The sequence below is a fragment of the Urocampus carinirostris genome, chromosome 2 (assembly GCF_059441175.1).
Source record: "Urocampus carinirostris isolate Australia breed hairy pipefish chromosome 2, RoL_Ucar_1.0, whole genome shotgun sequence".
Taxonomy (NCBI): Eukaryota; Metazoa; Chordata; class Actinopteri; order Syngnathiformes; family Syngnathidae; genus Urocampus; species Urocampus carinirostris.
In genome coordinates, this window is record NC_142350.1 from 25,344,084 (window position 1) to 25,371,969 (window position 27,886).

The 27,886-nt window shown below is 38.2% G+C and overlaps 1 protein-coding gene across 1 annotated transcript; it reads right to left on the reverse strand.

Moving 5' to 3' along the window:
- Positions 1-253: 253 nt before the first annotated feature.
- On the reverse strand, positions 254-26,506 carry asns (asparagine synthetase). Its single transcript, XM_088326001.1, has 12 exons — positions 26,380-26,506; positions 21,920-22,175; positions 16,043-16,280; positions 15,145-15,330; positions 14,780-14,881; positions 12,657-12,784; positions 12,426-12,552; positions 5,136-5,242; positions 4,768-4,868; positions 3,759-3,840; positions 3,284-3,439; positions 254-2,255 (listed from the first exon to the last, which is right to left on the reverse strand). The coding sequence occupies exons 2-12, from the start codon at positions 22,166-22,168 to the stop codon at positions 2,046-2,048; spliced, it is 1,686 nt and encodes a 561-aa protein (XP_088182127.1). The 5' UTR covers positions 22,169-22,175; positions 26,380-26,506; the 3' UTR covers positions 254-2,045.
- Between the last annotated feature and the right edge of the window lie 1,380 nt (positions 26,507-27,886).

Below are 27,886 nucleotides of genomic sequence, written 5' to 3' on the forward strand. Positions count from 1 at the left end.
TCAGACCAGATCAAGATGCACTTACTCACTTAGCTTGATTTTTTTTTATTCCACTTTTGTGCAAACTTCATGTCATATTGCTAGGTCAAGACTGCAATGTGAAGCCAAATAACAAAGACCACAAACGTATTCTTTATTAAGATGAGCATCGTTTTCCCTCGAAAATTGGGTCTTTGGTCTGTGCTGGTTTTTATTTTTCCATTTTCATTTCGCTCATAACTGTGACCACTATGCCACAATGAACACGATGTACTGTTTTCCAGGTTTTATTTGGAACATAATGATGTAACACAAATATAATGCCAACACAAACATCATCGGAAGTTTTAAAGAGCTAGAGTTACAGGACCTTTACATTTTCAGAACCGATCCAAATGGAATTCCTTTTTCTAATTCAATCACACCAAAAAACTAAATTTGAAAAATATTTAATCCTTTACGTATCAAATTCAATTTTCTAATCCTTTATTTTTGTGCTAAATTCACTGTTATGGAGTGGAGTCTTTGAAAATTTGCATATTTGAGTTTCATTTTATGGGATAACAATCGATTTCCATTTCGTGTTATATTTAAGCTGTAGCTTAATCCAAATCTTTTACAGCTTTTATGACTCCTGCCGTAAGCCGATTTTTAAATATAAACTGTGACTCTGAGATCTCAAATTTTCCCCCAAATGGATGAGAAAAGTCTGCATATTAACCTCAAACAATGATGCTGCACTAACATTCACAAGAACATAATTGTAAATGGTCAATAAAGAGCTAAGCGTGCATGCTAGATTCCATTATAAGTCAAATGAAAATGATCTTGTACTAAAAAAAACTACTCTAACTTAATGATTGATACTTTCAAATGGTATTTTGAATCTTTAATTGATTCAACAATAAAGATCAAGTTGCTTAATAATAATAACTTTGTCGATAATAATAACTATGATAAATATCCTAACAAATGGGATTGTGATTTTTTTTTTGCCCGAAACCAAGACTGGAACTTCTTAGATTGTTCCCCCCAAAAAAGACAGATAATACACCAGACAATAATCTACCCTGATATAGAAAAACGGTATTAAGTGAAATCAGTTTGTAATTTAGGAACATCATATATTGTATGTGTACGCCTACATTCGGCAGCTCTTTTCCCATGAGAAGTAAAATGATCTGCGAGATTGTGAAAATGCAAAATTTAGGGAGAGTGTTGTTGACGATGCATTCATCATCCCTTCCCGATTGTGATTTATGATTCTGGTACTGATAAAAGGAATAGGTAGGCAGGCTCTATATTGGGAATATTACAATAACTCACGACAACTGGCGAACACAATGGTCCAGGACACCACTCTCTCACCCACTAACGTCAGGGCACAGATACAGGACAATAAGATTCAGGAAGGACCGCTTTGGGAAAAGCCTGATTCCTTCTGCCGTTAACCTTCTGGAGAACAGGCCCCGCTGACCTATCCAATCAGTCTCATTGTCCCACTGTCATATAAGTTTGTCATTCTGCTGTTTTTGTAATCGAAAGCCTGTGATTTCCCTACCGTACAGCTGGCGGAAGTGAATTTCCCTAAGGGGATCAATAAATTCAATCTCAACTGTGATGAATGTGGGACCCTGTTCCTATTCCTTTTCAATCAATAGCCAATATTTAGACGATCATCAGTCAAAATAAAGATCTCATGATGTCACATGTAAACCCAAATCTCATATATTGGTTTCTGGTTCTGGAGCTCATATACACGGTCCAATACATATCCCCTGTACTATGTAACATACAAAGGACTATGTGATCCAAATTGTCAGTGAGAATGAAATAACTTTTTGCAACGGCCATGTGCAGCTCAAATTTGGAAAGAGCAGGACTAAAATTAATGCTGACCAGAATCCTCCGAAACCGCACCAAACATGTATATTTCTCATGAGAAAAACAGTAACAGGTGATGACCTGGCCTGCAGTATGGATATCATCTCAGAAGTGATTTGTTTTCTATCAGGTTAACTTGAGAAAGATTAAAACTGGAAGTATACGGAGCGAGCGTGCCATTTTTAATAGTCAATGTTTAATTTGTAGAAGGCCAAAGTGCGAGCGGAGGGGTCGCTGGCATCAATCCAGCGCGGCATCCAGAAATGGGGAAGAAGCTCAGCGTGGCCCGGGTAATGTTTCTCAAATATCTTTCGGAAGTAGTACGCTTCTTTGGTACGCGGAGTGTTGTGAGGGAATATCTTGCAGGCGTTCACCATCTGCTCATCACTCACCTATACCAGAAAACCAAACAACAAATATTTATTCAGAAGTTGGTCCCTATTATTGGTAAAAACAGGATATGTTTACACGCAAAACAAATAGACCAATTAAAATTGGACTATTTGGATCATCTGTTTACATGGGGAGAGAACATTTCTGGATTGTAGAAGACACGAAAATGAGAGAAATGTAATAAAAGAATGTTTTAGGTCCGGTCTGTTTATCAGTCAAAATGATGAATGAGGGTCACACATTTGCCTTGAAAATGGTGTCTAATGATAGAATTTGAAACCAGAGTTTTAACCAAAACACTACTTCTAATCAAAGTTGCCTCCATTTCAAATAGTACACTTCCTGTCACTTAAAAGTGCAGGGAGCAGTGCTGTGTGTTTTTTTAATAAATGACCTTTTTTTTTTTGGACCACTATGAGGCTCTGAATTATACGCTCTCAGATTATGGATTAACCTATTACCGATTGATTGTTTTTCTTTTTTTGGGGGGGAGGTCTTATTGTGTAGGGAATAAAGAAAACAATTTTTAGGATGAGTGGAATGTTTAGAGCATACCTTTTTGTGGAAAACCCCATTTGTCTCAACCTCACCTAGACCCTAGCTTCGGAGGGCCCCATTTGAGTTTGAGACGCCGGATATCAAGCATATATGCCATTACAACTAGAGATGCAATCTAAGTTTATCTTAAACAATAGGCGAATCAATCCATTACTAATAGTTTTATGAATTGATGAATCTGATTTTTGGAAAAAGAAAAACATTAGTTTCTTCACATTACCATGTGAATAGTCTTTACTGAACTGTTCATTCAGAGTTTAACTCATTTGCAGATCAATAATGAAACTAATCTAGTCAGTTGGCTGTCCTTTGGGCTTGCCTGCGATACTTCTAGTGTAATTTAGACACATAAATTGCGCAACAAAACCAATCGATGATGAAATTTGCCAAAGCTTTAAATAATCGAATGTATTGATTTGTTGTTGCAGCCCTAATTACAAGCAAGGTTCCCTTGAAACTTGGCACCTACCATAGTTGCAATGTATTCTTCAAGAAAGATGTACCAGGATTTCTTAACAGACATGACACCATCACTGAAGGCTTCTTTCCTCCTCCACAGGATCTCATCAGGGATCAGATTCTGACCGTTGAATGAGTCCCTCAAAAGAAATTTCTCTACTCCATTCTGTGAATAAATTTTAAAAAGACGTTTTTACTCAAATATACCTATCAAATAGTCAAGTCCCGTTTTTTTGCGACACCCTCAATCACAAAATGTCTCAAAGGACTGCACAGGCCACAACTGCATCATCCCTATCCAAGGCTTTGGCGTGGTCAGGAAAGGCTGTGACCAGAGAGCTTAGGACATGATAATACATAACAAATTAGCACCGAGCCGAGGAAACACAGTGTTTGAATAGTAAAGTGGGAGAGATGTGATAGGAGGGTCATCGAGACAAGCGTGAAATAGTGTTTATTAAATTAAATTGTAGGAAAGAACAGACCCTGGGATTTCTCATTTCCTCAGGCACGGACAAGTAGTATGCTGTCAGTCTGTGGTCCAGGAAAGGTACTCTGAGCTCAAGCCTGAAATATAAAACACACAAAGGTTGAAAGGCTAGAGCAAGCAGCATCCTTTCCAATGGAAAATTTGACATGATCAAAAAACTTATAAGCTGACAGGTATGTGACACTGTAAACGGTAACTGTTCTGCCTTTAAGAAGCACATTACGTGTTTTTTTTTTGTACCCTCTTGTGGTTAACAGGGTAATTGTTTGTGGGAAAATTAATTTTAGTGGTGAAACCGGATCTTGATGATAATTTAATCAACCATAATTATCGTTTAAATGTGTTTATTTTTTTCTAAATTAGACCCTAGCTCTTACTGTAGTATTAATGCTAGGCACCTTGTAGTCCAGTGCGCCTCATATATGAAAAATATTATCTTTGGGGTGGACCTTTTAGTTCAGAAGTTACAGTCATTAAAGTGATGCATAGTTATGTGTTCACTCTCTCATCTCTCATCAGCCGTACCGCTTATCCTCATTAGGGTCGCGGGGGGCTGGAGCCCATCCCAGCCATCTCCGGGCAGTGGGCAGGGGACACCCTGAACTGGTTGCCAGCCAATCGCAGGGCACACAGGGACAGACAACTCATTCGCTCATTCACACCTAGGGACAATTCGGACCGGCCAATTCACCTGAAATGCATGTTTTTGGAATGTGGGAGGAAACCGGAGTCCCCGGAGGAAACCCACGCAAGCACGGGGAGAACATACAAACTCCACACAGGAAGTCCGGAGCTGGATTTGAACCCACGACAGGTTCCCATGACATGAACTGTGCCGCACAAGCGCTAACCACTGCGCCGCCGTGCTGCCCTAGTTATGTGTTATTTTGGTTTATTTAAATCAATATTTTATTTGTAATGAATGATGGTTTTTTTTTTTTACAATAGGAGGCACTAAATTATACACACTCTTCCTTTAAAGGTGCAGTGAAGCAAAACGTTACCCATGTGCAGCTGTGGTGCGATCAGCTCGCAGATTGTCAAAGAGGTAGAGCTCATTCAGCAATCGAATGCTCTCTTCTGCACCTTCTTTAGGGTTTGGGGCCTACAAAAAGAATGTATTCATTTAATCCACATACTATTATTGCTTCAGTCTCAAATCTTTTATGCAATTTATTGATTTTTCTTTTCATGCATTAACAATTTTGGAACAATTTATTCCTGGGACAGAACATCCTGATGCTCATTGTTCTTGTCCTCGTTGCATATAAGCAACAGCTTAGTTACATGTATCTCTGTCATCAGAAAATATAGAACAGCTTCAAAAACAGAAGTAGTACATGGGAAGGAAACAAACAAATACAATTCTTACCTTGTGGAAGTACATGTACCCTTGGGTGAGCTCATCTGAGCCTTCACCAGAGAAGATCACCACGCTGTCGGTGTTCTTGCGAATATATTCAGAAACCAAGTACATTCCTACAACGGGAGATAAGGGAGACTTAATACATTACTAGTAGTCCGGCACATAATTATAACATGCATTATAACATTTTATGTAAGTTGATCACTGTCATAAATGTCGGTGGAGACATTTTCCCACACACGGTTTCACTGTACCGCGACATCACCTTATGAATAAGACACTTTGAATAAAGAGAAAAGACCTGAATGGAGTTTTAACCTGCCAGGAGAACAGGAGAAGAGCTAGCCCTCAGAGAAGAAATTCCAACCGGTTCTCAAAGGGTCTTCCCCAAGCCCTTTCTTTTTATTAAATCATCTAGGTTAAAAAAGCAGATCGGCCCTAAGGGATGTGAAAATCAAACAACATCAACATGATTGACTAAGAGTGCATACCAGTCAAAATAAGGATCAGCAGTGGGAAATACCAGTCTAAACAACTAACAGTGAGCAAAGATAACTGTGCACAATAATAATAGACATAATAACTCACGACCCTGGCATCCTGAGCAAAATTATTTGCACGTGTTAGATAGTTAAAACAGAACAAATGATTGACCGAAAGGTGGCGTCTGCAACTTGAAATTTTGCTACACATCTCCTGGCTTTAAGTCATGACCGCAGCCCTCAGTCAGCTCATTCCTCAAGTACTAATAAACTCTTCTTTTTTCATCTCTTTGGGGTATGGGCTGGCCTTTAGACTGTATTTGAATCAGGCCTTTTCTTACGTTTATCATTTTCAGGATACACTAACAAAAAAAAACTGAGATCAAGCATGAAATCACTCTCCACACCCCTTTCCTGCTTCCTGATGTATTGCCAATCCTGGAATAGCTTTGCTAAAAGTAAGAGGAATGCAGATAGGCCCAGTGTAGATAAAGCACAAATATTTAATTTTCAACTTTTTAAGGACACCTCAAATGATGCACCCCACCTGAGCTAATTATAGTTGTGTTGGCAGTGAAGTGTTCGGTATTCCCTTTAACATAGATTGTTTTGATTTGACGCAAAAAGATGCTACATTTAGTGTTTTAAAAGAACTACACGTTTATAAAACAATGTGGCACCATCACCTCAAAAATCCCGTGTGAACCGAAAAGAATGCTTGAGTTAAGCAATGTACATGACGTGGCTCATGTGTGATGAAGTGACTTCAATGTTGACACATTGGAGCTGCCATGAGTAATCAAGGCACAATACTCCAACGAGTTTGCCCGGCGGAGTTGTCGGTTCAATGGCCATGACTAACATAGTCACAGTGTCAAGGACCCACTCGGGTAGCGCAGAAACAGACTAGTGCAGCAATGGATGTCTTTATTCAGAAAGGGATCTGTACACGGGAAATCAAGAGTGAGGCAACAATCAATGTACAAAAGGCAGGCAAGGGGCCAGTGGTCCGGTAAATTGACTTCGGTGGGTGGTACTCGTGGTCAGGAAAGGTGTCAAAGTTTCGATACACTGAGAAAAACTAGGCTGTGACAAGAGAGCTTGGGACAAAAAGATAGACTACAAACTAGCATCGAACTGCGGAAAAAGGGTGTTTAGATAGTGGAGTGACAGAGATGTGACAGGAAGGAAATCAGGAAAAGGGACAACAAGTGTGGGTAGGAAATTATAGCCAGGAAGTGAGTGCCCAAATAAGGTAAGGGAACGCTAGAGGGACAGAGAGACACATTGTACAATTTCCAAAATGTTGTGGGCCCACTCTTTCTTTTGCCCCTTTCGACTGTGCTCTCGAGAAGGATCTTGGCTGGTTCTGATGATCTTGTGATGTGACCATACCACTGAAGTTTTTGTCTGTTCACAGTTGACAACGGTTCTTCGTAGTGTCCATTGTGCCCCATGATGGTGTTGCGAACTGTTTAGTTTGTCACATGGGCTGAGGTTTTCTGTAACATGGCATCTCCATGGCCTGGATTTCCCTTTCCATGTCATGATCCAGCATGCCAGCGTTTACCATAGGGCGCCAACAGACAATGGGACTGGAGATACCCACACATGCCTTCAAACTTCCACAACTGACTCTCATTAACGACCCAGTATAAAAGTACTGCCCTGACAGCTTGTTTTGTCAGGTTATAATTAATTATCACAATCCTTATCACCAGCTCACGGTATCCAGTTTTATCCTGGTTTGTGAGGTTGTTTTTTTCTGGTTTGGATAATTAATTTTTTGTTGACTATTTGTTACTTTGTGGATGATTTTGTTCTTAAATACTACCTTTTTAAGCACCTTGCCATGGTTCCTGATACTTTGTGTTTGGGTCCACCGCCAATCACAACATTCCATCTTTGCTGAGAGAGTTCACGTCTCCAACCAGCGCTTGTATGAGTCTGTTTTTTTTTAATTATCTAATATGTTTTTGTACCCCGTGAATGGTTTAAATCTGAATAGTGCGGCTGCAATTTGAGCTACCCAGGCCATGATTTCTGGATCTGACCCCTCCTCTGATATGACAGCTTCAAGATATTTAGATTTCGTTACAGGTTCAAGCTCTTGGTGGGGGTTGATGGTGATGTTTGTTGTGATACCTCAAGGGTTGTTGGTTATTACTTTAGTTTCTTTCCGTGCTGATTTTCATCCCATAATTGGTCAGTTGATTGACCAGATCTGAGTTCCTGATCTTTTTATGCCAGTCCGGCAATATCACCAGCAAAACTGAAGTCAGTGACATAACGACCGCCACTGCTGACTGTACCTTCATGTTGCTCCACCTTTTAGTCAGGGCAATTTGTTTTACCTATTTTTAATGTCATTTCATTTTGTAACAACAAAGAAAGGCTAAAAGTAGAGTTGTGATTGTTTAAAATAAACTATTATATATAAAATGATTATTGGTGCTTTTGACACTGTGGACCATAATATCTTACTAGAATGGTTGGAAAAATGGATTGGTCTCTCAGGAACCGTTCTCTCAATGTTCAGATCCTACCTCTCAGATAGGACGCACTGTCTTAAACATGGCAAAATGACATCTGAGCCCTTTAGTGTTACCTGTGGTGTTCCGCAGGGTTCAGTACTTGGCCCCCTTCTTTTCAGCATTTACATGCTTCCATTAGGTGACATTATTAGCAAGTATAATATCAGTTTCCATTGCTACGCAGATGACACTCAACTATATCTTCCATTGGAGGAATCTGCCAGACTAAATTGAGGAAATTTGGAGGCTTGCCTCACTGAGATAAAAGAGTGGATGTCACTCGATTTCTTGCGTCTTAACTCTGAAAAGACCGAAATGTTAGTTATTGGTCCATCTAAATGCCGTGACTTATTCTCAAAAACTGCTGTGAACATTGACAAATGTCACATCACACAGAGTGACTCAGTTAAAAATGTAGGTGTCATATTTGACCCCGATCTGTCCTTTCAAACACACGTGAATAAAATTACTGGAACCGCTTTCTTCCATCTTCGCAACATTGCTAAAATTCGTCCTATGCTGTCTCCGTTGGATGCGGAGATTATAACTCACTGCCTTCGGTCTGAAAGCGCTGGTCTACTGGTGATCCCAAGAGCCAAGAAGTGTTCCGCAGGTTCAAGAGCGCTTTTCCATCCGGGCACCGGTGCTGTGGAATGCTCTTCCCCCTGAGATCCGGTCTGCAACCTCAGTGGAAATGTTTAAATCTAAGCTTAAAACACACTTCTACTCTATAGCAAACGAATAACCTATATTTTTGGTTGACGATATCTCTGTATTATTTGTGATTGCAACATCCATTACAGCCTGGTCATCCTGAAAGGGGGATTACCACTTGTGCGGTCCCTTCTCAAGGTTTCTTCATTTTCCTCATGTTGAGGTTTTTGAGTTTTTCCTTGCCCTCATGTTGGTTTCAGATCAAGGGATGGTGTAATAATAGTCTGAAATAATAGTCTGTGCAATAACCTGTGCAGCCCTTTGAGACTCTTTGTGATTAAGGGCTATACAAATAAAAATGACTTGACTTAACTTGAATTGGTAGAATGTTCATTTTTATCTAAAAACAATGTTTTCAACGTTTTACTTCCCACACTTTGATCCAGTTTTTATTCTTGTTTTATTTTTTCTTCCCAACAAGCAAAAAATAAGAAAAAATACTGTCTAATCTAATGTTTGTTCTTTTTTGGCTAAAAGGGTGCGAAAAGATATATAGAAAAAACAATAATACGTTACCTAAACTAAGGTTAGGAATCACAAACTCATTCTGCAAAACATTTCTTCTCCAATACTGAATTTGTTGCACTTTAATATAATTTTTGTTTCCATATTTAAAACGTGGCCTTCATGCCCTGTGTTGTTTTGCTATGCAACACTGCTCTCTGCTGGATCATTTTCATATCGCAGTCCTTCGCTTGTCTTAGTTCTAAACTGTAAATTAGTGATGCAGGGTTGACAGGGGCTAGCTGTGATGTGCTAAATAAATTCATAACGTGATGATAACACTAAAAATTGTATTCAGTTGAAATTGGACAGGTGCAAAAAACCTTTCAACTGATCAAACGACTATCGGGACTATTTTGTCATTGTTATCATTGTCATTATCATTATCAACTATATGTCTATGCTTATTGCTATTGTTGAACATTGTTATTATACAACTGTCACCATCGTATTTTGCCAATCCATCACCTATATTTATAAACAAAAAGCTATGAGATTAATAAAGAAATTGGTGAGGAAGGTGAAAAACAAAAAAAAAAAATAAATGGGGATACAATCACATAGATATACATCTTAAAAAGAACACAAAACAGACATATTCTCCACATCTCAGAGTTAGGGCAGACAAGTGGGAGCATGATGCTGGAGGCATCTGGCTCAAGCTCCCGTACCTTGTCTTTTGAATGCACGGATCAGGACACTCAAGAATGGTGGTCCTGCTGCCAGGGGGCAGACCCCCTAAGGTACCAGGTCCAAAGATACTTGTATGCCGCACAACACACATCACATAGCAGTCAGTTTCACCATGAGTACCCATGAGTTATCATAATAGATACTCTAATTATTCAATATGCTGAAAACGTATGGAAATAGCAATAAGGATAATAATGATGGTAAAATAACTGATGTAAGTAGTGATGGTGATGATGATAATGATAATATTGAAGAGAGCCAATGTACCGTATTTTCCGCACTATGAGGAGCACCTAAAAGCCTTTATTTTTTTCAAAAGCTGACCATGCGCCTTATAATACAGTGCGCCTTATTTATGGAACAAAATTAATTCGCAAAGTCTTGCAACCAACTTGCCGCCGCCGACTAGATTTTCCCCCGAACGCCAAGTAGTCCGCAGTGTATGCTGGGATTTATTCACCGGCGTTTCATTGGCTAACCAATGTGTCAATCATCATTTGAATGGATCACTATTGGCTAAAGTTATTCGGAGGTCAAGGGGAGGATCATTTTTATCATTTACAGGCTGGCATTGGCTTGAACGGCAAAACAAAGCCTGCAATTGGCCAAAAAAGACGTGTCAATCATCAGTTGAATCGATCACTATTGGCTAAAGTTATTCGGAGGTCAAGGGGCGGATCCTTTTTATCATTTACAGGCTGGCATTGGCTTAAACGGCAAAACAAAGCCTGCAATTGGCCGAAAAAGATGAACGCGTATAGCACGTGGCTGACGGCATACAGAAAGCATTTTTTTCTATTCTGTATTTGTAAATATTTTATTCTCCTGGATTTACTACCCTCACGGATATAAGAGGACATTGGCTGCACATTATTATGAACACAACGACTTCGGTGAGCTACTCCGGGTTTTATATTGTCCCTGTATCTTGTTTCAGACTGAACTCGATGTTTCTGTGATAAGCGGTGCAGATAATGGATGGAATGGAGTGTCTATTTTTAAATTAAACTCAATTCCAAGTGTTTATTGTCATATGCACAGTAAAGTTGCGAGCGAAAAAGAAAATAGAAACTAAGGAATGTTTGGCATTTCTTGAATCCCAAGACTTTAACCTTCCGAATGATGGAACGATGCATTTGAGTGACATCGTACGGACACCGCATCCGCATGTGTTCTCGACACGTATTTGCGTCTTTGCAAGCTTTGGGAATGTTAAGGGGGTAATAAGTTGGACTGAACTATCTGACTGTTTTGTCCACGTTCCCATTGTAGCGCCTTATAATCCGGTGCGTCTTATGTATGTCAAAAATAGAACCAAAAACTATTTTTCCGGGGTGCGCCCTGTAACCCGGTGCGCCTTATAGTGCGGAAAATACGGTAAATATGTATATTCATAAGTTAGCTTTTTACATGTAAATACACAGGAAATCTAGATGTGGGATGCAATTGTTAATGAAGTCTGGTGGTAGGATTTAATAAGTATATGCTTCTTCCTACTCCCTTTCGAACATGTACGATAACATTGTTCGTGTGTTTTATTTTATTTCTTTGATTTGTTGTTTTGTTTTTGCTTTGTTATTTTATGTTTGAAATAAAAGTTTCATTCATTTATTCAAAAACAACTGAACATAATCTACGTTAAGGTGTCATTTCTGATTATTTTTCTCAAATGTACAATACAAAATAAGTGCCACAAAAAAACAAAATTGAAATGTATTTTAAAATTGATGAATTACTCCCAACAGAAATGACATGAAGTAGTCATTCCCCCATATACTATTATACACTAAATTATATCAAATTTAGCAATTCGAAGTGATATGAGGAACCTAGAATAAATACAGCTTCTTTATTGTAGTTAAAGGATGTGTTCTTTTCTTTGACGTGCAGTCTGGGAAAATAAACAATTGGGAATATATGAAAAGGCTATAAAGTTCTCCCTCATTCAACTTCACAATTTTTGAATGTCTTCTTCCAAATCACTCAATTGTCACGTCATGAGTATCATTAATACGATTAGTATGTGACATAGTGCTGTGATTAGCGTCTGCAAATGCATAGTGAGGCAAGCAATTATTTTGCCTCATGGCAGAGGCCGATAGTGAGACCAAGGATTGTGATTTAGCACACAAGCCACCCAGTCATTTTTCCTAGTTGCAAAGACTTCCTTCTTTAGTTAAGGGTTGATAAAGCGTATATTTTTTCATGCTACAGTTTATATATTGCTTTTTTGCTCTCCCAATCAAATTAATCTGACCTTGCCTCACCAAACATCGCTGCTTATTTTCTGTGTCAAAACGATTTTGCATAAACGCTGCGACGTGAAAAATGACGCACAAATAAGTATTTGATGTTGTGTTTCGACTCACCAACAGATGCTCGAATGGTGGTGATGTCATAAGTCTCTAGACTTACAATGACTTTCTCCACAGCCTGAATCCCGATTTCCGGAGTGAAGTTCACCTCGTGGTGTTCAGTGCCGATGTATGCTGCGACCTTAAAAACACAAACATCTTCGTTTGCCTCTAAAAGATACGGTACGTATGAGCAACCACAAAAAAATCTTCAACAATTGGCACTCATTTGTGAAAAATGCTTACCTTGCGAGCTGCTAAGATGTCAGGGCTGTCCTCTGAGCCAACGGAAAAAGTTTGAATGGGGTATTGCACACCACTTTCTTTTGCTAGCTTTACCAACGTAGCAGCAACCAAACTGGAATCCAAACCTCCTGAAAACCACACACTTGTGACTCTCTTTTCAGAACAACATTTTCTGAATACATTCTCAAATGTCCATCTATACATGAAACGGATGTGTAGGACACTTTATTATAAATTTTGGTTACTTTAAAAATTTCAGTCAATGCCATCAATAATAGCTTTCCACTACTTGTGTTAACGACTTATGTTAACGACTAACCATTGTCACGAAAAAATATTTTGAACTGATCAAAATTATTGAAAATATCAATGTTCTTGGATTAAATTTTTTTCCCTTTAATTGCCTTTAAAACAATTGATAGGACATAAAGGTATGTAAAAAAAAATATGATTTAAACTCTTAATTTTGAGGAGGAAAAACATTTACAGTTTTGGCGATAAATGTTGCTTTTGAATCATTTAGCTAAAGCTAAAATCATCGACTCCATATAACCCCCCACTGGACTCAGTTTGCCAACTGATAATGAAAAAACACCACACTCTATAGTGCGCTGTGCCACCTGGAGAAATAAAGGAGCTCTGTCAGGAAGCTCTTAATGGACTCCAGGTAAACGTTAAAAACAATCATCCTGAAGATCCTAGTGAAGAAACTCTTCTACCTGGGGTTCTCCTCCTGCGTCCGCCACTTCTTTTTATCAGCCCATAGCCTGTGAAACTCCTTGCCATCGGGAAGCTTTCTCAATGCCTTGGTGGCTTCAAACTCAGAGATTCGAGAACCAACTTCACAGCCCCCAGACTCTGCTTTCACAAAGACGTGATGGTGGAGTTGAGGAGGTTTTTGAGGTATTCTCCTCATTGTTTCACAAAGTACCACGCTGAGGTCAGCAGAGCCCCATCTACACTATCCACAGTGCTACTAGTGCCCTGCTTTCCTCTCCTGAGACGTGCAATGGTGGACCAGAATAAGCCATCTGGAAGACCTTTTTTATGGCCCTACAAAACTTTTCATATACCCCAGTTCCACTAAGCCAGCCATGACCTGCTGGGGCTTCTGCAGTCTCAATCGTAGCTTGATCGTATCGCACAACTCCTGTGTACTTGAGGAACCTTCACCTTGATAGCTGCTAAATTTAGCTTTGTTACCTGAGCCAGTTAAAACTTGGAATAATCAAATATTGCACTAATTTTGCCTTGATAAGTACATCAGTGTGTTATGGCGGAATCAAAACAATATGGGTTATTTTCTTTTCCGCCACGCTTTTATGGCGCGTATTGATGGCAAAAATACGCAAATATGGAAATGTAGCTTGTGATTTAGAAATCAGGGACACCGAATAAATATTTCAGATTATTTTTCTGAACGCATCGTTCCTACTCTGGCACAAAATGTGTGTCTGCATGTTTTATTGTGTGATAGAGGAAGGGGTCATGAATTTGTCACGCACCGAAGGGCCATTAGGGTAATGGAACACAATGCCCACTTTGCAGACTTAATTTAGGAGTCTTGCAATCTATTATTTGCAATCCATAATAAACTAAACAGTGATTGCTCTTGCTGTATTAATTTCTTCAATTTCCGCCCGTATTAATCCTGTTAGGGGCTGGTACTCCTCCTACCACCAGAGGGCCCCAACCGTGGTTTGAACTGGGCACAGGTGCATCCAATAAACACACACCTGTGCCCAGTTAACCAAAAGCTTTTATAAGGACATTTTGAACTTCAAATATGGCCAGGTAATTTTCAATTTCATTTAATTCCACCAACACAGCAGGTTTGTTCCTTTCTAGTTTCACTGTAACTTAGCACCTTCCATTTCCATTTCCAGATTTGGACTTTTTTTAGGTTTGGTTTTGTTTCGGGATTGTGGATTGATACCTTCCTTTTTTTTTGTGCGCCCCAGCCTCCAGTTCCCGCTTCCCCCGCATGGGTCCATCACCCTCAAAACGTAACAAATACTTTTCATATGCAAAATGGTGCCATTTAAAAGAGCACATTTGCATCATGCATTCCATAGAAATATGGTTTAGAAATATGACTTGAGAATTGTAAGTACATTAAGTACCTGAAAGAAGACAACCAATCCTCCTTGTGGCCATGAGACGTTTTCTGACTGCATTCTCAAACAGGGTTCTGATGTTGGCCTTCACCGTTTCTTCATGAAAACCTTAAACAGTTCAATGATAGCATTTAAGCCTCTTTTTTGTCTCAAGTAAGACAGAACTGGGCACTCTTGTCCTGCATGATTTTGTTGGTTTCTCTACTCTAACACAGATGATTCCAATCACCAGGATTGTTACCAGATGATCTTTTGTATGACCTGAGTAGATTAAAAATCAACTCCAAAATCACTCAGGACACGCGGCCCTCTAGGAACAGCGTGCCCAGTTCGGAAATAAGACAATATCAGCGATGAAGACCGTTTCCTACTTGTTGGCAGTTTGCCAATGGGATCATAGATGGCATGGGTAGGCTCATTTGTGCATCGATGAAAGCGCTCCAGCTGAATGGATTTGACTTTTCCGTTGGACTCCAGTTCAAAAACCTCAAAATATCCTGGCAGAAAAGGTTGAATTCTGGCATGGGGCTCCAAGGCAGGGATCACATCCATGAGGCCTGCAAGAAAATCAGGTATTTATATAAACATACATGAGATTGAACCCCCACATCATGAACCATTCCAGTGGAAAGTGGAACTATTTTCTTTGTTTTGACAATTCAGAAAAAGGAGTCATTGTCATTTTACAAACTCTGAAGATCAACAATAAAATTCAATTTGGTGCGGTTTTCAATATATATATATATATATATATATATATATATATATATATATATATATATATATATAGTGTGACAAAGTTGATTAAAAGTTGGGTTGCCTTTTCTTTTGAGATGCACAGCTTAACAATAAAAGACAATTTGATACAGTTTTTAGGGTTTCAACAGTTTCTTGACATTCTTAAAAATGCTTGAATTCTTCTTTTGCATTTTAAGGATTTAAAAGTGCTTGAATTTTGGGTGAAGTGCTTGCAAATGCTTGAAATTCTTGCCATGTTTCTCAGCAATCCTGCTTGAGAATGACACAGACACTGCCCTCTAATGTCTTCGTTTTGCCATTGCATTTCTTATTCCCCCATGATTAACGGCACCTGGCATTAGTTTGTTCTTTGAGCAAAATGAAGCTGCCCCCTACGGGTCGTGCCCAAGAGGACAGCTGCAGGCTAAACGTTGTTTTTTTCATCCAAATACTCGGTCCGAATCCCACAATTGTGCAAGCCGACACTAACACATATTACAAATGTTTGCAAGTTTTAGCATTTTGCGTTACCTTTGACTTCGGAGCTGACACCAAGTAATCCGCCATCGGTAAGAAGTCGAAACAAAGGCCGTACACCGTACGTGTCTCTTCCCAGGAAAACTCTTCTCTTCGACGTGTCCAAGAGGACAAAAGCAAAAGTGCCGTCCAGGAGAGACGTGGCCTTTTCGATGCCAAAACGATCATACAGATGCAGCAAAACCTCACCGTCCACTGCCGTCTGGCACTCAAACTCAAATTCTTTCTTCAACTGAAAAAAACCAACAGAACCAATGGGTGAAATAAGACAGAAGATTCATATATTCCGGGTAGGGCTGCAACAACGAATCAATTATTTAAAGTGCCAGCTAATGATTTAATCATTGATTTGTTGTGTCGCTCGGTTTGAGTCACCAAGCATGGAAATAAAAGGGTTGTACTTGGATTCAGCAGAAGACGCCTCAAGACCATTTTATTTTAAAAAAGTATCTTACATGTTTTAATATTTTTTATTGAACATTACATCTTTACAAAAAAAATTTGTCATTAAACAGTCAAAAACTGCAAAGTTAACAATTTTTAAGAACAAAAACAACAAACTGTAGGGGTCTGACATACCTCCTACCACCAGAGGGCCACAACCGAGGTTTGAACTGGGCACAGGTGTGTCCAATTGTCACACACCTGTTCAGTATCCTTTAAAAGGATATTTTGAACTTTACACACTGTCGGGTAATTGTTTCATTTTCCCTTTCACCACCAAGCCTGGTTTGTTTGTTTCATGTTGACAATATTTGTCTATTATTTGTTGTTGCAAAATCCATTGCAGCCTGGTCATCCTGGAAGGAGGATTACCTCATTTTCCTCATGTTGAGGTTTTTAAGTTTTTCCTTGCCCTCATGTAAGTTTTAGATCAGGGGATGGTGTAATAATAGTCTGTGGTTTGCAATAATCTTTGGTCTGTGCAGCCTTTTGAGACTCTTTGTGATTAAGGGCTGTAGAGATAAACATGACTTGACTTATGTTTCCTAATATGTAAACACACAAACCCAAAAGAAATGTGTTTAAAAACAAACCATTCATCGTGATTAATAATAACAAGGAGAATTGTCGCAAAGAAAATATGCTAGAATTATTGTGTAGTTTGTACCCAGAATGACATTCTCACTGTAGTAAATGTTTGTCATCTGCATCAATCCTCTACCTTATTCTAACAAAATAATAACCTAATAATGGCATAAAACATGAGGATAAATAAGTGAAGTAGTGTTTAAGGATCGACTGATATGAGTTTTTCAGGGCTGATACCGATTATTGGTATTTAATGTTGGCTGATAACCGATATTTGGAGCCGGTATATTGTATTAATCCAAGAAGAAATAAAGAACATTTGTTATAAATTAAAATAAAACTTTGAGTAGCTCTCTAAAACATTTTACAGTAAATAAATTAGAATTTCAACTCAACTAACATGACTAAAACTTAAATAGGTCCCTGACTTTTATTTTTATTTTTATAATGAATAAATGAAAAATGTCAATACAACTAACACTTAAATTAACGTAAAACAAAAAGTGCATTGTCATTTCAACAGAGCTGGCAAATTGAAAAGTGTGGGCGCTCCTGTTTTAGAGCCATGATTGACCAACTTATGTCATAAGAGCTCATAACTTCCACTTTAACATGATTTAAATGCTCTCTCTCAATCACAAACAGGCATTCTTTATTGATGAACTCATGTTCTGATAAGAGCTAATATATCAGTCTCCAACTGAACATGCTTCCCTAAAACAAGTAAACTACACGTTTTACGCTCTCTCTTAATCACAGACAAGCTGTTCTAGCATAGACTTTAAAAAATCTCAATATTATTAGCGGTCTTGATTCTAAGGCTTATCGGGACTCAGGAGTTAGCAGAGTGGCCACTGTTTACACCACTCTAACGTTATTCTTCCTGCTTCAGAATCAGAAGGCACAAAGTGCTTAACGACCGAGATAGAAAACGGCAGAGCAAGAGCGAGAGGGAAAGGGAGGTTAGGCTTCATCTGAGCCAAAATAATCAGCCCGTCGGATAAATTAAAATGCCAATACTGATATCTGTCAAATTCCAAAATATCGGTATAAATAATCAGCCTGCCCGATAGTCTGTCGATCTCTGGTAATGTTGTGATTAGAAAGGTGCATCAAATTAGTGGGTCTTTTAATTACTCAGTTGTTTTGTCAGACTCCAATTCACAAACAGAAAGTATCAAAAACATGTGCTTGAAATTCCTACATGCAATGCGCACACTGGTTGGTGGTCATTGCTTGAGAAGTTTTATTGGAATGGAAAATGCTTAAGTGGAACCACAATTTATTGGCATACTGTGAATTTATAGCACATGTCTGTACATGTGCATGTCTGTCTTACCTGATGTTGGGAAACAACTCAGCATGAACATCTGTTGGGAAAGGACATCTACGATAGGAACTCCTTTTTTAAATTAAACACTTAAGACTTAGGTTTATGATTTGAACCCTGACACACTGATTGGTTCTTGAGCTGGGCCCATGAATTCATGCATTGATTTTCCGACTATGTTTTTGTTGGTTTAGTAACTTTTGTTTTGTTACGTTGCACATAGAAGATCCGAATGCAGAAACACGTGTCTGATTTTACAGTCTTTAATGGGGAGAAGGAAGCACCAAAGGATGCTCCATTGAGGAAGGGAATGGAAAAACTGGTATCAAAAACCCAGTCCATAAAACAGCAAGGGTAAAATAATTACAAAACGCAGCGAGGGCTGTCTTGAGCACATTTGGGCTTAACATTCAACGATCTGACAATGAATGTCAGTCAATGTTGCCCTTGAATTCTACCAGTCCCAGTTGTGCCCTATTAGACATTGCACCCTCTGTTGGTGGGCTGGACTGGAACTTCACATGTTTGGTCACTTTGGACCCAGCTTTTGAATAATAAACCACAAGTTTCACTGCTTCTTTGTTTCTGTTTCTCCACACTTGGCTCAACCACCATATGAACCGTGATACTGATCATATCAACTTTTCATAAATCTAGATTATTCTTCCTAGTTTTGGGCAAGGGAGCATCTAGTCGTAATTTTGTGATCATAGAAGAGAACATTCTCCATTCCAGAAAGGCAAACGGGATACATTAAAAATACAATAGCATATGCATGCTTTACACGGGTCGAATGTCCACTTTTCAACTTTGTGCTCAAGTTTGTATTAACCAAGGCGGCCTTGTTAGAACATTTGTGTGGTTACATAACCTGCATGTAAGAATGTCTCTCGTGTTCCTCATAACTTTCCAAGGACTTGAGGCATTGACATCTGCCAGCATTTAGTTTTAGGGCTTTATAGAGCAGACCCACAGCATGTGCACCGGAACTGTGGATAAAAGTACATTAAGGTTCCCAAAATCTGCAGCAGATGTTGGCAGCTCCTTATTTGAGGCTAGAGATTTAATGTAACGCATTTGCTGAGACAGTAAATGTGGAACCAAAACCACGAGAGATTGACTCAATGCTTCCACCCAGCATGAGAAAAGGACTCATTACACAACGATTCTAATTTCTGTATTGTATAGGGCAGTGTTAAGGAAATAAGACGTACCCCTGGGGATAGGTGAGGACACTCCACAGGGTAAGCGATTTAAGATAAACTTATAAAGGTTTCGTATAGAAACCTTTTGAAAGTACCTATTTGTATGAATTGATTTCATTACACAAAACCACCGAAAATCCTACAGAACTTCAGGAAGGCAAGCACAGCCCCAGCCCTACTTTTTGTTAACGCAGATTGTGCTAAAAGTCCACTTTTTCAAACTTCGACCACCTCTCCTGGTCTGCCAACTGCAGGACTATGGTGGGGAAGGTCCAGCAGCCGTGGACTCCACATCCACAGGGTTCTCAAGAAGAAGAACCTGTAACAGAAGCTGCTGGTGTCCTTCAACAAATTCACAGTGGAAAGCATTGTGGCATACAACATCACCATGTGCTATGCTGGGAACACGACAGCGAACAGAAAAAAACCCTACAGAGAGTAATCAACACAGCCCAAAAGATCACTGACTGCTCTCTGCCTAGTCCAGAGACATTGCCGGCTTGTGATACCGTAGCATAACTATCAACATTATATAAGACACTTCCCACCCTGGAGTCCTCTGCTAGGCGCTACAGGTCCTCAAAACAAGGACAAACAGGGTCAAAGACAGCTTCTGCCCAGTCCTATCACCACCCTGAACTAGCACACAAAACTGTTGCAACTAAGTTTAGGTTCTTTCTCTTTTTTTGCTGCTACTCAATGAAACTGTGAAAATATATACTATTGTAACAAACTGAAAATATATACCTGATGTTTTTCTTTTTGTTGTTACTGCTAAATGTTATCGCACTTATTTTCATTGCAATGTTTTTACGATGCACTATTCTTTCCTATTCACGAATATTGCACTATTATTACAACTTAGCCAGTTTTTATGCACTACGTTGGAAATATTTTGGGATATTTCTTTTCTCTTTACCCTGGAATGCTGTGCCCTATCCCGTCGCCTATGACAGTTTATCTCTTCTATTCAAGGAAAAGACGAGACGGTAGTCACGTCTTCCGTTGGCAATGGCAGATGATACTTGTTTTTATTCAACAGAATATCACATTTCTCCTTGTGTACTCACGGGTCCTAACTGATTTACTTTGTTCATAATATTCATTCTGAAAAAAATCAATAAACATAATCATGTTGACAACAAAGAATAAGACAAAATACATTCACACAATTAAGGTTACTTTTCCATTGTTTTTAACAAATATAATAATGTTTCAACGGTGCTATTTTTCACATTTTATGTGTCTTTTTATAAACAATAATACTGCCAGCCTTGACACATTTACACACATAAATCAATAACTAAAAACGTTTCAAGTACTCTTTTTCAACCTTCAGTAATTGGTATAAACATTAGCTAAGAATACATAGACAGAACTTATATTTTAACTCAGGTTTAATTAAATCAAAAGAAATGCCCGGGAACCCTAGAAAACATACTTAAATGGTCGCTGGACCGCCATTTTGTGCCATCTTTTAAGACGAAAATATTTTTCTTTTGCAATTCAAACTAGGCGATTTTGACAATCAAAACATAATTTGCATCGTCAAAAAATGTTCAAAGAACTTATGACTAAATTGTGGTTGTGTAAAAGAACTTTATGGACCTCTTTTTTTCCGAGGAAAAGAAGAAACAGTACTCACGTCTTCCGCCCGCAATGGCGGCTGATCATTGGATCATACAGCGTACACCATGCACGGCTAACATACGCCCTCTTGTGGTCAAAGTGTCAACCTACACTCTCATACTTTTTATGAAAACGCATCAAATTAGATTTTTTTTCTTGTAAAAAACAACACACACAAAATATATGACCATAAACAAATATTTTTAGGCGTCACAACGTTGATAAAGCATAGGCGTGACCAGCTCGTTTTGGGGGGTTCTCAAGCACCCCTGATTTCAAACAAAAGAACCCACTAAAAGTGATAGCATATTTTATAACTCTCTTTCCTTAATAAAGGAAAAGTTAGGCTTGGATATGATGACAACGAAACAAGAATATGAACAAAGTAGCATCACAAATTCCCTACTGCCTTGAAATGGTTCCGTCCATTTGATTCCTAGCACCGCGTTCGCCCCCTTTCAGCTCCTCTTTCACTCTGCTGGTGATACCTGGGCATAGCGGAGGAGTCTGTGGAGGCTTCGGAGTATTCCAGTGAGAGTATGTTATACAGTGCCACTGTATAACATACTCCATGCTTATCACGAATCGATGATCAAATGGGTTGCCAACACTTTTGATAATCGATCTTATCGATTGCTTGTTGCGGCCCTATAAAACTCCAAGTGTCATTCTTACCGTGAGATGGTTGTAAATCTCTCCGTTGTAGCAAAGCCATAGAAAAGGCAAGTTCTTGATGTGCAAGGGCTGCATGCCGTGAAGCTGATCCAAAATGGCCAAACGGTGGAAACCGAAACAGCAGTTGGTGTAACCGTTAATGTTCTCAAAACGGAAGGAATCCGGTCCTCGGTGCGAAATCTTCATTGCGTCAGCGCAGAGAGAAGACGGGCACTCCTCCGTTCCAAAAACAGCCCAGATACCGCACATTTTCGATCTGGGGGACAAAATATGGGTACGTTTTACAGGAGCTAAGCATTTTTACTGACATCTTTCTGATTATTAAAATGGGTTACTGAGTATGTTGTCACTATTGCATGAGCTTTCATCTATGTTAGTTTTATTATTTCATCAGGGCATCGTTACATGGTCAATTTAGTTGTTATAAATGCACCTTATGCTTATCCACATGATTGAATGAAGTATATCTCTGAACTCATTTGATGTTTCAAGGTTTCCATGAATTGGGTACTTTTCGAGTCATGTTCCCAAGTGTCCTTGAGTCTACCATAGTCTTATCCGAACAGCTGCAAAAGCCAGTCAGATCCAGTCCAAAGAAAGGTTTCTCGTGAAAAAGTCCCTCCCTGGAAAATGACAGCCAATCTAAGTTTCATTGTCTATTTTTTCAAATCCACGCCGTCTTCCTATAAGAGAGGGGCCAGACATTTTTCGATGCCTTTTCTGAGGTAGAGAACTGTCCGGCTCAGGGTATACTCTCTTTTATCTTATTTTGTAACTTTGTAATAAAAGTCCTGAACCAAACTGCTTCATCAGTCAGAATGCTTGCTTGCTTGCTTGCTAGCTAGCTCACTTATTTACTCAAAAACATAATTAGTAGCAATCAGTTGGCTTAGGACATGTGGTGTGTCCGTGGCTCTGTCGTGATTTTCCGTCGTGATCATTGCATTTTAGGAGTTAACCATTTCATAACACAAAATACCGCACGCTGAATTTTTTAAAATATTCAAATCTCGGCACTGAGTCCGTTTGCGGGTGGACCCAAGTGAAGAGAAGCATAAACCGAGGCAGGGGTGCTCCAAAAAGAATGCTATTTAGTAACAAAACCAGGAACAAAGTAACAAACAATTAGGGGTTCACTAAATATCCAAACAAAACCAAATCGCACATGATCCAAACCAGAAATGGAAATGAAAAGAACAAAGTAACAAACAAACAAGGGTTTTCAAAACAACGAAATAACCAAACAAAACCATACAAGAAATAGAAATGCAAGGAACAAGGTAAAAACAAACAAATGACATGCCCAGACAAATTTAAAAAAATATATATAAAAATATTACTTACACTGAAACTCGATCCTAAAACACTTGGGGAAAACTGATTTTCCTCAATTTGGAGCAGGCCTGTTTATTTAATATTCTTGTCCTACAGTACCCATTGTACATGAATACCGTTTATGATTTTTCTATTTAAAAACAAGAATCATAACATTTAACTCCAAATAACTGCCCACTTTGCTCTAGGTCATTACTATCAAAAGTTTTAAAAAATAAATAAATGCCAGTCAAATTCTTTCTCAGGCTGCTAGAGAGCAGTGTTGAGTTTGTTTAGCGTGGTGTGTTGGTTCAGGTGTAAAACTGCCTTGAATGAACACATTCAATGCCAAACATGACCATTTTTTCTCTCTATTGTTTTTGAATGAATGTGTTGATTTTATAATCTGTGATTTAAAAAGTGTAGCGTAGCTTACTAACGAATGTGAACGCATAATACTGAAAAACATTCTTTTACTCCTTTCAAAAACAAATTAGGATAAACCAACAAAAATAAAGATAATTGTGTGTAATGATGACAATACATGCAAAGTACACGAGCTGTGCAGAATCATTCTAATCAAGGCTGCAGGCTGCAAAATAAAACAAAAACTATTAACACAAATATTGAACCAGCATATCAAATACTATTTGCAGTTGCTTGGAGGTTATTGACAAGTAATACATAGATACCTTGAGCGTCAATAGCTAGGAGGATTTGTACTATGATTCATGAAAATCCTCATTATTTACTGTACGTTACTAAAAAGTGGAGATCACTTTTTAGATATTCACGTTAAAAATATTGAAATATCTCACTATATTCAGCTTACGGCCAAGATTCAATGTACATGCTTTTTAAGTTAAAAAAAAAATCCTAAGATATTACATTTCATGCTATAGAATAGTTCTGGGGTATTGAGTTTTTCAATGCAAATGATCACATGAAGGGCTTTAAAAGGAAGATACTACTTTGCTGTTACTCTTAATTGAAGTTTTTATGTGTAAATGAAGATATTGAGTTGTATATTTTGTGTGTTTGAAAACTAATTGGATGAAATGATCCCTTCATAATCAAAATGAAACACAACGTGTGCAGGTAAATGCAAACAAGAAAAACGGATGGGGTGATGATAACTATATTCCTCGTGTATTTCCGAAGTATCGGATTTAAGACTTTCTATTGGCATGTATAAAAAAGAAAAACATTAATCAGTTATTTTTTTCCCTCCAGCCCCCGTGCAAAAGTGTTCAAACCAATGGGGTCTGCGACTCAAATATTTGGAGACCCACGATGTAACCCATATCAAAAAATGTATTTTTGATTTTTTTTGTTAGACCGATCTCATCTTGATATGTCACGTCTCATCTCTAATCTGCTACATATAATGAACAAGACTCCTTTTTCTGCATGTGTGGAAAGAACTATGAAAAAGTCTGGAATAATTGTGTTGTTGCTAGGGTTTGGCGCACCTCCATCCACCGGAGGGCGTCGAATCAGTTTGTAATTGGGACAGGTGTGTCCATTTACCCCACACCCTAATTAGCCTCAACCTTCAAAAGGACATGTGGGACAGCACTTGGTGTCGGGTGATTTTCATTTACTACCATCACAATTTTTCAGCTTAATCCTGATTTGTGAGTTTTTTTTTGTTTGTTTGTTCATGACAGTTTTCTTGTTGTTTTTGAATATTTCCGTGTTACTTTGTTGATGATTTTGTTATTAAATACCATCTTTTTGAGCACCTTGCTTTTGTTTATGCAAATCACATAAATTCTTCATAGACTGTCTTGCTGCGGGTAAATAGGTGTGTTTGTAAGGTTTATTATCGCTTAATGAGGATATTAGTTAATAAGGGGAGTAATTACCAGAGGTTTACAGGTATTCATTAAGTCAAAATAAGATAATCCCATTCATGCTTATGCTTTTTGTGTGAAAGAGCTGAAATCCAAAGATACTTGAGCGCTAAATAGGGGTAAAAAACGATTGTGGTTTATCCCTTTTTAAAATATACTACTGTACTACTACAAAAACAACAGGAGATGGCTTGAATAAATTTTCCCAAAAATTTGCAACATTTATTGGTGAACAAACATGATGCATCTACACTCAAACTTTGAAGCATCCCAAGCAGGGGCGTTACCAGGGGGCAGAGGTGGGCAGTGCCCACCCACGAACATGCTCTGCCCACCTAAAGAAAATTGCAGCCGCAAAAATAATAAAAAAGACAAAAGAAAAAAACAGAAATAGGAAAATTGAAACAAAATAAGAAAAAAAGAAAAGAAAAAGAAGAAACTAGCAAGAATATGAAAAAGGAAAAGCTGGGATATATATATATATATATATATATATATATATATATATATATATATATATATATATATATATATATATATATATATATATATATATTAAACATAAATGGAAAAGGGGACAGAAAAACAAATAAAAAGCTATGAAAAAAGAAGCACAAAGACAAAAATGGAAAAGAGTTAAACAAAGAAAACAAGCATGAAATCATAAAAAAGGAAAAAGCAAGAAAAAGGAATGCATAGCTAAGAGAAAGAAAAAGAATTAAAAAAATAAATAAAATGTAAGAGAAATAAGAAAAAAGCGGGAAAACAAAGATAAAAACTAGGAGGTAAAAGAAACAAAGAAAAAAGGAAAAAATAACAGGAATGTATGTTTTAGGGGGAGTCACTTTGTTCAAAATTCAACTAATAATAAAAAGTAAGTAAGCAAAATTCTACACATAATGAATAGATTTTTAACGAAACGTATTATTCTACTGAATAATAATAGTATTTATGATTTCACTCTGCTGTGAACTTTTAACTCATTTCGACTTCTTTATACAAAGCGACTTGGAACTATAAACCCTGCATGACACAACAAAATTTCTATTCAAAATAGTGAATTTTCAGCGCAACAACAAAGAAACTACAAAATACAAAGAATAAACTACATTTTTAAAAACTCCAATTGTGAATAGTAATTGTATTTACCTTGTTAAAGAGATTTAAATATATATACATATATTCAGTGTTTGACTACTAATAACATGTGCAGACTCTAAACATTAGTTACAATTGAAACACATTTACCTTATTATAAATGATTTGGAAAAAAAAAACAAGAGTATTTACCTTATCGGTTGAAAGATTCCCTGAAGAAGTTGAGCTAGTATGCCTTTGGTGGGTGATGCTGAGCCTCTGTGGCCACAAAATCCGCTCGCTCAACATTTGTCTCATCTCACTGAGAGTTACCTAATCCACGGCGAGGCCAAATTTCAAAATAAAAGCATGTGAATCAGCGACCTGGCTACAGACTCGGCAATTATTCCGGGGCCCGCATTGGGTTACCGCTACTAATTTTAAATGGGATGTATTGGCAACACAAACAAGATCGCGTAAAGCTATCCATTTGCGTTTATGATGAAATATCCACCTAGACATCTACATGCATACAACAAAAAATGGTTTAAAATTATATTTATTGATTTATTTTTTTAGAATCAAATTCAGTGGTTAACAATTTGGCATGCAGGTGGTGCTCACGATTTCCTACTCAAATTAGTTCCCAAGATAGCCCCTTTTTGTCTATAGTATCATTTATCATGAAGGAAGCAATAGTCTAAACATATTGTATTTTGGCTTTAAATGATTGATTCTGCAGTTTACCGATACTGATTGATCAGTCCGAAAGGAAAATATATAGACACACAAATAAATAATGCAACACGGTTTGATTCTAATAAACTGTGATGTATTTACATAGTAGGGAAATTTGAATCATACGAAAACAAAGAACATTGTTGACACAAGAAACATGTATGTCAGAATAACAAAAGAGAAACCGTGTGAAAAAAAATGTGAGAAAAGTCTCTCTATCCCTTTGATGAATCCATTGTGCCTTTTCAGCCGATGGAGAGGGATAAAGAGGAACCTTAACAAACCAGGCCTCCTGGTTGGGTGTCGCCAGGAAGCCAAAGCCATGGATCCTAGCCTTCTTTGTACCCATGGTCCCAGGGGGACAAATGAATCAGGCAACCACCCCCCTTGGACTTCCTTTTCAGGAAGAAGCGCGTGTAGAAAAGAGGAAAGGTGTTAAAATGCTGCTGATGTCATCCTCCCTTGGATACGTGTTCTGTGATCAGTTGGAGTTCCTGTTGATGTATTTCAAATTGAAATTCTTCGATTGGTTAATCTTAAGAATTATTGATAGTGGATGAAATTTCATTCGAACACGCAATGAAATCTCTAGCATGAGGCATGACACACTTATGCAAATCATCAATCTTTTCATTATTTCAAGTGAGCAATTTGCAGCTACCAATCTTATACAGCTGGAGAGTCAGCTCTCTTCCAGCGAATGAATGAAAAGCTCAATATTTGGACTTGACATTATCTTAGTGATGGGGCCCGACCGGGAAACATCAAGTCTGGATCCGGTCTAAGAGCCAGATCCAGTTTCACATCCTTGACTTAAGTCATATTTAACTTGGCATGGTGGGAATTTGCGAACAATAAAGAATTGCTGCGGGGACCTTTTTTCCGTTTATAAGACGAATTCGATGTTAACGGTAAACCGCAACGAATGCCACTAGCTACCGCTTATTTATACAAATTGGATTGATTAAATAATAAATATTCA